Here is a 10,762-nt window from a genome sequence, read left to right on the forward strand (position 1 = left end):
CAGCAGGAACAAAAAGGACAAAACAAAACTTCAGAAATGCCTTAAAGGCTTTTGAGCTGGGATGCAGCTCACTAGAAGTCATCAATAATTGACCAACTGACAGCTTTTTCAAAGCTCTACTTACAGGTATTCCATAGTTCTTTTATGGTTCTCAGCCTTACCAGCCATAGGGCAGAAACCAAATTTCTGGTCAGCGTCGTAGTTCTCAGTGGTCCCACACCACTTCATGTTGTCCCTCCTCCCCTCAGAGGTACAGTCCGTGTAGTTGCGGTTGTTGTACAGGAAGGGAAAGTGGCACAGAGCACCATTGGAATTGCCACCACGTGTCTGGACCAAAACTGTGCAGAAGTGAAAAGAAAAAAGATGCAAATGAAGCCTGCACCCTCTCTGGAAGTGCATGGAAAACAAACCCCTAGCACTACTTTTTTCCCATGAGTACCCTGTTTATTATACATGGGCCTCTTTCCTTGGCTTTAATTAATTCAGATCTGGAAACAAACTTTGTGTAAGGTCAATTCAGTTCATTGCTTTGGAAGGAGCTGCAGAGCCAGTCATGGGAATTCCTGTGGAATAGGGAAAACCAAGGCTTACTGTGTTTGGGAAGTAGCATTGCAGACCCTTTGTGCCAAGGCCCAGGGAACCAAATAAACTCACAGCTCTCAGCAAACCTGTATTATCTCACTGAGACTGTTACCCAGTCGTGCCCTTTGCCTTAAAGTAAATCTAAAGTAAATCCTCAGCCCTTGGGAACAGGTTACAATTCCATTACACACAACAGGACAAGTCAAAATCTCTCTGCAGGTGGAAACTTCATGTTTCACAAGTAGCAGTGGAAAAAGGGCTTTAATCTACCTGAACTACTCACCTCTTGACCAACTCTGCTTTATAAATAATGGAGAATGTTGAAGTTTTTTCTCTATCAGTATTTCTCACTCCCTGCAGTGTAATACAAGAAGTCTCACCAAAACAAAAGTGTGTGTGTGGACAGGGACAGTGTGGGGTTTTTTTTGTTTGGTTGGTTGTTTTTTTGGTTTTTTTAAAGAAAGCATGTGCTGCAGAGCAAGGCTTTACTTTTATCAGAAAAAACAACTGAAATACAATAGAGGAAAAAAATAATATCTAGGAAGAGTTTAAGAAGCAGGATTTTCATGTGGGAATGTGCTCTCCAAGGACAGATCCCAGAGAAGCTGCCTGGATACTGTTCCATGGATGTCTGATGGGCTTTCCAGGAAGTGCAATCACACAGGTAGATCTGTGCTGTGAAGGGAACACTGACCATCCACAGACAAGAGGCAATGCTACTGCATTAGTCACACACCAGCTCTTGATCAGTGACCACAAATCACACTAAAATTACTGCTATATATGGCAACCTGGCTAGATAGTCAGGACGGAGGGAGTGACTGAGGACTGCACAAACTGTACTCCATGGATATCCTCTTCTTCCCAGCCTAATATGGTCATTGCTCTAGCAACTCAGGCAAGCAAAGGCAAAGTCTAAGTATCTTCCAACCACAATGATTCTATGACTGTGTGATCCTACCCTCTGGGTCAAAGCTCTATCCTGACAAGGTTCTCCCATTCTAAGGTCAGCTCAGAAGAGAGAACAGGACTCAAAGGCTACAACCATCTCATCCCTGAGCACCCTCCAAAGATGCCAATGGGACAAAAGTGCCCTGACACGAGGCAGCCCTCCATTCACAGGACTGCCTTGCTGCTGAGGCATGCCTGGAATTGCCCCAGACCACCAGAACTGTTCAGGCAGCCTGTCCCTATGCTCCCCGGTCCTTCCTCCATCCATGCATGAGGGTCCCAAGCATATGAAGATCCCCTGAGAACTTACCATTCTGCTCAGTACAGAAGGAGTATCTCCTGTCCTGCTCAAAGTTGGAAGTGGTGCTGCACCAGAGATGCCCATCTGTGCGGCCTTCAGTGGTGCAGGAATAGAAAGTCCTCCCATCATAGGTGAAAGGCAGAACACAGGGTTCTCCATCAGAATTGCCACCGTATGTTTGGGTCACAGCTTTAAAAACAAGCAAATCACAGCATTAGGCTCTGCCTTAAAGCAATCTCCACATCTTGGGGCTCTAAAATAGCAGTGGTCCCTCTAGGCCAAGTCACTGGCTGCTGCAAACCCAGACTGACTGCCATGGACTTGGGCCAACACACACCAACAGATGACTTAGCTCCACAGCTGTGTCATTCTTCTACATTCTTTTCCAAACATACATTATTGAAGCTTGATTTGAATGAAGTTATTAATGCTGCTCCCCAAAGGCTCTGCTTTCCCTCATCAGGTTATATATAACTCTCTGGGAAATGCTTCTGCCTTGCAGAACCAGGCCTCAAATAACCAAAACAACTATTTCTTCACCCCTTGCACTTTCCACCAGCACGTCTTCTTAAGGTGACATTTCCGATACACACACACACACACAAAGGATTATACATTGACGTGAAACCACAGAGCAGTCCCAAGGATCTCACTGGACTGAACAGACACTAGACACAAACTCATACCTATTTCCTGGCAGCTGACTCCGTTGCCCAGGCAGGTACAAAGCATCTGCTGACTGCCCTGTGTCTTGAGCCACTGCATACCCACCGAGTACACCACCCCGTTGTCAGTTATGCACTGGCCATAGGGCTGAGGCTGGGGCTGTTGGGGCTGGGGCTGGTACAAGGCAGTCTGTACGTTTGTGAAGCTGGGAGAGCCAGATCCTGCAGCAGAATGTGGGAGAGGAGGGAGACATCACGTGCCAAGCTAAAGAACAGAGTGCTGAGACAACAAAACCTAAGGAACCTCCATCAGGTAGAAGGTGCAGCTATTCCACTTAGCAAACTTCAATATTAAAATAAAGCCCCCTTCTACTAATGATAGCCTCTGGTTTCCACCACTGTAGAGTGGCTTCAGAAAGGATTAAAAGAACCAAATGCTTTTCATAGGAATTATTTAGAAATTACTTTTTTTAAAACAACTTTGTAGCTGAAGGAAAATTAGAATAGAAAAATCAGTGAAAAGACAATTAAAAATTACTAAGTAAGCAGGGAGACAAGACAAAAAAATAATTAATCTTGAATTTTTCATTTAAAACCAAAAATAAACCACAAATGTATTAATTTACTCTGGATTTTTTAAACTTTGAATCAAATCTTCTGGCCCATTATTGTTTGGAATGATACTGAAAAACCAAGAGGCTATATTATGGAAATTTTGGCTAATGATTTCCACAGCAATCTCCACAAACTCAGCTCTGCTGAAACAGGGGAAATAATAATAGAAACAAAGCACTGGCACCTTTGATACTTTGAGCATTGTGAAGTTCAGACTTTCTGAGAGTTAGAAGTTAAGCTGCTGATACTGAACAGTTAAAGGTCATTTACAGAGACAAATTTAGTGTAGATACACTATAGGAAAGCAGAGAAGTTTTACATTCCATTCACCAGAAGGAAGCCTACATCCTTAAAAGAATTTAGAAGTTGACAGTTTTAACAAACCTTTGGCAAAAAAATATGAGCTACCCATAAGCCAGGTAATATTTCACGTTGAAATTACAAACTATCTAATGTACATGTATTAAATATCATTGTATACATTCCTTGACATTTCTGGGTTTTAAAGCTCAGCCATTAGTAGGTGTATTTATCTTGTCAAAAGAAACCAGATGGTCTCAGTGGAGTTTAAATTAAGGACATTTCAAGAAAGTCACCCTGAGGCAAATATGTAACGTTCAAATATTAACTTGAAGTGCCGTGCCTCAAAGACAAAAGTTGGTAGATAATTCCTGTGCATGCACAGCTCTAGATGTGATTTACTGCACTGTGACTGTGCAGGCAACCACATCTGTATATGGAAGCCCCATTTGTGCCCCCAAAGAAGGTATAAATTAATCTTATCTACATAGGCACAAACAAGGAGCTTCTCCCGAACTCTGACCCTCTTTGATCCTTCCCTGACAAGACTCTTAAAATACCTAAACTGGGATGGCACAATTCAGCACCAAGTCCCAGCCATTCAACATGTGCCAGTCCTTGCCTTACACATGCTGACACCCCACTTACCAGTGCTAGTAGTGTGCAGGGAGGTGTGTCTTTCACATTTCCATTCACCTCTGCCATTACCGGTACAGACGCACTGCAGCAGGTTGCCACGGTTATCCTTCTTGCTCCAGGTATCCCCAATTCTGTAGGAAGTCTTGGTGTCATGGTCATTGCACCTATCTGTGTAAGAAACACAGCTGTTAGCTATTTCTGCATTGGATAGCTTCACCATGCAACTTAAATGTACCGAATCACCAACACTATCAAACGAGCTGATAGTTCAAATCCTTCATTGAGAGCCCACCACAATTTCTACAGCCCACTGTGACCAGCCCTATGTGCACTGAAGCCTGCACTGAACTGCACAGGCTGAGAACATTTGAAAATTCCAACACTTTAGTCTAAGGGAAAAATTCACATTTATTTCCACAACTGCAATTTCAGTTTGTAGCAGTTATCCAAGTTAGCAACGTAACATTCCCACTGTGAACATGGAAAGTTACATTCAAAATCAACGTGAAAAAAGCACATTGAAAACTTTCCTGCCAATTTCTTTTAAAGCTATTTTAAGCCCATTCTGTCTAGAATACACCTCTAAAGCTTAAATCTGTTTTAATGTCCTTTTAAAATATTTTTTTTAAAGCAGAAGTCTTTGTATTTGGGTCATTTCATACTACACACAAAGCACAGTTCAAGCTCAGGGATCTACTTAAGCTGGAAGAAACCAAAACCTGTTTGAGGGCAACATCTTAAATTCCATTTCCTCTAAAAGAAGTGTGCAGTGAGGCTCGAGGAAAGATAATACAAGCTGCTCATGTCATATCAGGAGTATTAGCCTTTCTACATCTCCCTGTTGTCTTTAATAACCTACAGCCCCTGATGAATTGAGTAAATGGGTTCAAAGAACAGCATAACAAACTACTTTTGTCTGGATGCCAGATCCACATGGATTAACTAGTTCTTCTTACATTACAACATTTTACCTTCTCATTCAAGGGCAACTTGATACAGTGGCTCAAATATAATCGTGGATCAATGAACATGGATTTATCAAGAACTGTGGAAGGACACATGCATCATGCCAGATTGCCACTGAAAGAGCACAGGAAGCAGGACATGCATGTGGAGAACACATGACTAATTAAATTACCAAAAACTCAGTATTTGCCAGAAGAGTGGCAAACTGGTGAATGTCATTTGGCGAATGTGAAAAAACCCTGCCTTATGGACACTCAGATTGTCAAGTTAGGCAGTGAAAAGTTGAAGTGCTCCCCAGGAAATCAGCTGTGATTCTGGAAAATGCTGGCCATAAAAGATATGTAACAGCAGCACATACTGAAGCATAATGCCACTTTGTGGGCCACAGCTATCGTGTTACACCCATAAATTTGAATTTCTCTGTTTGATTACTTTTGAAAAACAAAATGAAAAATGAACCAGTCCTTTTATTGCAGTTTGTCCTATGATACAACAATGCAGAACTCAGTTATGGGAGGAAAGATACTGCCAAATAATTTTTATTAGTTATCATAACTCCTCCAAAATTCACAAATAACACATTCTGTTTTATCCATTCTTATTGGACAGTTAATGATTTTTCCCTATGTGTTTTTAACCAACTTCATATTGTCAAGGCTGGTTTGAGTTTTACAGCTTATTTCTTTACCAAGTCTCTCCAGATCTTTAGTTTTAATCCCAACTACCTTTACTGCCTTAGTTCTTCACAGGTCTGCTGTTTCTATCAGCAGGAAGCCATCACCTGTGCACCCAGAGACAACTGAATATGAGGCAATTTAAAGGCTACAGAAGTTCCTGAAAACTTGCATAACAAAGGTGTAACGTATAAAGTTAAATTTTCTTGAGGCAACTGGTACAAACCATAATAGCTGCACAACAGAGCTTTGCTTGTAACAAAACTGGAACAGAAGGTTGATTAAAAAAAAAATTAGGTTTTCAATTTTAAAAGCTTTGCAAACAAACAAAATGTGGAGTATTTATGATCACGTCCTTCCATGATGTAAAAACTAAAAAAGTCACCTGGGCTGGCAAAGCACGTTTACATTGAAGACAAAATGGCGGGAGGAAATAACAAATGAGATGGTAAAAAAAAGACAAAATAAACCCTGCTTTAGCCAACGTGTATATTAAAACAGCCACAAATAGAAAAAAATAAGAGTACTTTTTTTACTCTGCTGATGGAGCAGGTAACTCTTTCTGTTTAAAAGCACCTCGTTCTCCCTCAGGAAGCTGCTTAAATACACCAGAAATGGAGATACTAGGACAAACCCTCGGCCATTTCGCAGACCCAGCAACTCCCCCAGCGTGCTGGGAGCAGCACAGGGGTGACCCAGCAGCTGGCCTGCGGGTTTCTTACACCTTGCTAATCCAAAGTGAGGTGAAAACCCCAAAATTCACCCAGCACAGATCACCCATGGTCCCCTCTCACCTCAGCAGGCCGCGTTTCCCGCCCTTTTCCAAGACACTGCCACCCCTCTAACGCTACCACAGAAGGGATATCTCGTCTTTTTGGTGCAGGACAGATTTGGAAAGGATGAAAAGGAGAGAGCAGGCAAGGGGTGGGGGGGGACAGAAACTCACTTCTGGAGGTGCAGGTGATGCGGCCGCTGCCCTCGCCCAGGCAGGTGCAATCCACCATCATCCAACCCTGGTAGGGCTTCTCCCAGGTCTCCCCCACCACGTAGGACGTCCCGGCCGCGTTGTCGTAGCATCGCTCCGCTGGGAGAGGAGGGAGGGGGGGAAAAGTGGATGAAGAGCCCACCCGGGGGAACATCCCACACAGCGGGATGCCTCAGGGGGAGAGCAGGACGAAGGGAGCCGGCACCTACCCACGGGCTTGCAGGTCCACTCGCCCTTCCCGTTGCCCAGGCAGACGCACTCCAGCATGTAGCCCCCGGTCTCGTGGGGCCGGCGCCAGGTATCGCCGATCTTGTAGGACTGGCCTCCCTCGTGGCAGCGATCTGCAGCAGGAGAGGGAAGCTGAGGTGAGGGGGACACAGCAGGGAAAGCGTCGTGGGGAGAAGGGCGGTGAGGAGGAGCAGCGGGGTCAGCGCCCACCATTTTCTGACCTTTCCCCAGGGGCCCCTCTCCTCCCTCTTCAGCAAATTCCCCCTTCAGGTTTCAAATGATCCATGAAGCCCAGCTGGTGGAAGGGGAATGTCAGGGCTTGAGGAGGTGCTGCTTCTCCCTCAGGGCTCCTGAGGGAGGGTTTGCCTCCATCTTGTTCTGAGGCGATTCCACTTGGGATCTCTGTAACCAACTCTGAGGCGATCCCACTTGGGACCTCTGTAACCAGCTCTGAGGCGATCCCACTTGGGACCTCTGTAACCAGCTCTGAGGTGATTCCACTTGGGATCCCTGTAACCAGCTCTGAGGTGATTCCACTTGGGATCCCTGTAACCAGCTCTGAGGTGATTCCACTTGGGATCCCTGTAACCAGCTCCGAGGCAACTCCACTTGGGATCCCTGTAACCAGCTCTGAGGCAACTCCACTTGGGATCCCTATAACCAACTCTAAGGCGATTCCATTTGGGATCTCTGTAACCAGCTCCATGCAGCATGAGGCACACGGTGGCCAGGCCAGCACGTGGAAGGTAAGGAGATGCTTGTTGTGACTCCTAGTGGGACACAGGTCCTCTTGAGTTTGAAAACCTTTCCCTGGGAAAGGCAGATTCCCAACCCATCCGTGGCCCTGAGGCAGTCCCAGCCCACCGCTCGGCCCAGGCTCAGGGAGGGAAACAAGGTGAAGGACAGTTTGCAAACACAGGGTCTTTTTCCAAGAGAAGAAACACGTATCTGGTAATTGATTAGGAGCCACTGAAATGTTTCACTGGCTCGTTTATGAAAGCAGGGAGTCTAAGAGTTATGAAGATTGATTCAAAGCCAGTTGCAGTCAATGAGACACTCCACTGAGCTCTAAACCAGGCTGATGATGAGGAAATAAGACTGCTCTTATGTTTGCAATTTCCTTACTCTTTCTTTTCTTACAACACTTTATCATCCCTGCCCAATAAAACACCATTAAATTCAGAAGGGCTTCAGCTCTACTTGTGAGATTCAATGCATTATTTTTTCCACACTAAAACGATGGCAGCCTTCTGAGTCCTCTGGGGCAATGCTGCTAGGATCAGCATGTGTGTCTTTAACCAAGAAACTGGATACTTTTAAGAACAAGACTTTTCTCAAACGGAGCCTCAGGGACTTTGAAATCTCAAGTCTAAACGTCCTGACACAGTGATCTTCATCTGTGCTCACAGAAAAGTCGTATTATGAACTGAAGGGAAATTGTGAACAATCCTGTGACTCAATAAGGAAAGGATTTCCAGACAGAGACATGAAAGGGAGAGCTAGGGAGAAAGGACCAAGGGAACAGAGGGAGGAACAAGAGGAAAGTACAGGTCAGACTGGTGAAAAAAAAAAAGAAAGAGTTGCAGTAACATGTTGAGTTGGTGTCTGGATAACAAATCCCAGCTCCCTCAGGGACAAGTGTTGGCATGACACTTCTGGAGGACAGGCAGCCTGGCTCTCAGGTGGGATTTATTTATTATTATTTATTTAGAGTAGTCCCATTAATGCTGATGGTGTTATTCTGACTCACCAGCTGCAGAGCAGACCCTTACACTTTTTCCAGTCAAACATCTACTTTCATAAACGTGCCTATGAAGATGTAACACCCTCTTCCATATAGTAAATGTGCTAACTTGTATGGCTGGACACTCACAGTAGTTTTTGGCCTATGTATCTACACATAGCACTTCTTAAAGATGAAGAATTTGGTTGTGCAAATGTATTTACATGGGGCAAGGAGTTTCAATTCCAGTATTTTAACAGGCTTTGGACTAAACTCCCCTCAACTCTAGCTAATGGGCACATTGTGTAAATTGCTCTGGAAAACATGACACTAAGGAACAATAACTCTAGTAATAGGCTCTTGGTTACATACTGGCAATGGTGCAGCTGATTCTCCCACGTCCAGCTCCAATGCAAGTACAGTCCCAGATCATGGAGTCCTTGGGGCGCTCATAAGTCTCCCCTACTCGGTAAGTGGATCCAGTGTATTTGTCAAAGCAAGTCTCTTCAGCTATGAGGGGAGAAAAGTCAACTTCATGTAACCATGCCAGTAACACATCAAAAGGAACATACATTTCTCATATCTCCTCACACAGATGCTCCTTTTTTTTTTCTGGGGGAAAAATGCACATCAGTCTCCTCTTTCATCCTGAGATTGGAACAGCAGAGAGGAAGGGGGGTGAAATTCAGCCCCTCAAAGACCCCATGTTGCTAATAACCTTGCCTTCCCTCCCCCAGTGAGCCAGAAGTTGAGCATGGCGCCCTGAGAGGATCAATCCCAGCTGTTTGAAGTGCAACAGCACAAGAAGACAAGAGGGAGCAAACATCCCCCAGAAGCTGTGCTCTTTGTCATGCTAATTCTCCTCATTCTGACCTGGCAAAAAAAAAAACATATAAAAATTTGACTGCATTAATGCCAGATTCCAGCAAAAATCAACGGCACTACTCGTGAACTGCTGACACTCACACATGAGTAAGTGATTACAGAATGGTTATGTCAGTGCTGCCACCAGACCCCAGATCTGCAACAGAGCAACTTTCTCCACTTCACTTCTGGACAGATGAAGTCCCATAAGGGAAACTCGCTGTTGAACTTGGAAACTGTAAAACTTGGGAATCCCTGCAGGGGGCTGCAAGATCAAACCCCCTTTTATGGGGAGGAGTAAAGGGTCTGAGTACTCCTTCAAATACTCTAGCCGTGAGGCAGGCAGAGCAGGAGCCTCACAAAACAGATTGCTGAGACACTCCCATCTGTCTTACATGAACACTCTCAGCCAGGAACCAGTTTTTCTCCCCTTCTATCTCCAGAGCAACATAAAGGAGTTACAACAAACCAGTGGCTTCAGACCAACACACACAGACAGGTCACATCTGATAAGCTAAACTACACTCCATCTATCCCAGAGAGATGCATCTTCCAGCAGATGCTGCATTCAGAGATCTTTTTTTTGACCTAAACTTTTCTTCTGCAGAAGACTAAACAATCTCATTTTACACTCAATTACAGAAAGCTCACAGCACAGCTGAGGAGCTGTGGAAAGTTGTAAGCTGAAATATTTTTAAACAAGCTGACGACACTGCCCAGCTATGAAAAAGTTGGGGTGAAGCAATCAAAGAGCAACAGAGCTAGAGCTGCAAAAAGTGACTCCAGATTTTAACTTCCCCTTGCGAGTCCAGGAGTCAGTTCAGTTCATTAGAAAGAAGAGGTTGGCTCCAAAATTAACGTTTAGATCCAATCCTCCAGAGGGATGAGTGATGTTTGGCTCAGGGTTCTGGTGGCAGGCCCACTGCTAATGAAAAGCATTTCTTAAAATCCCAAGCCAGATCTTCAATGTAACTGAATGCAGGTCCGTTATTGCAACCCTAAGCACTGCACTTCAGCTGAAAACCCAGCTGTAACTCGGTACAAGGCTCAGCTCGCTCGGCACCAAAAGCCATTTTGGGGTCCTGATGCAGACAAGAAAAAAACCAACAGCAAACCAAGACCACCGACTTACGTTCGGGCTTGCTCTCGCAGTTAAACCCTCGGCTCCCACCGTAGCAGGTACAGACCAGCGTGTTGCCCAGGTAAATGCGCTCCCACTGCTGGTTGATCTGGTAGTACCTTCCATTGTCAAAACAGGTCTCTGTGGGG

The 10,762-nt window shown here is 44.7% G+C and overlaps 1 protein-coding gene across 1 annotated transcript in view; it reads right to left on the minus strand.

The window, feature by feature from the left end:
- Positions 1 to 10,762, minus strand: part of FN1 (fibronectin 1) — a 55,544-nt gene that overhangs the window by 43,890 nt on the left and 892 nt on the right. Inside the window, exons 2-9 of the mRNA XM_009996984.1 lie at positions 10,626 to 10,754; positions 9,002 to 9,139; positions 6,888 to 7,019; positions 6,640 to 6,777; positions 4,063 to 4,221; positions 2,521 to 2,721; positions 1,844 to 2,023; positions 162 to 338 (exon numbers count right to left, since the gene is read on the minus strand). Of these exons, the coding sequence (XP_009995286.1) occupies positions 162 to 338; positions 1,844 to 2,023; positions 2,521 to 2,721; positions 4,063 to 4,221; positions 6,640 to 6,777; positions 6,888 to 7,019; positions 9,002 to 9,139; positions 10,626 to 10,754 (1,254 nt within the window). The remainder of the gene's footprint in view (positions 1 to 161; positions 339 to 1,843; positions 2,024 to 2,520; positions 2,722 to 4,062; positions 4,222 to 6,639; positions 6,778 to 6,887; positions 7,020 to 9,001; positions 9,140 to 10,625; positions 10,755 to 10,762) is intronic.

This window comes from Chaetura pelagica, unplaced genomic scaffold (assembly GCF_000747805.2).
Source record: "Chaetura pelagica isolate M959 unplaced genomic scaffold, ChaPel_1.0 scaffold300, whole genome shotgun sequence".
NCBI classification, from domain to species: domain Eukaryota; kingdom Metazoa; phylum Chordata; class Aves; order Apodiformes; family Apodidae; genus Chaetura; species Chaetura pelagica.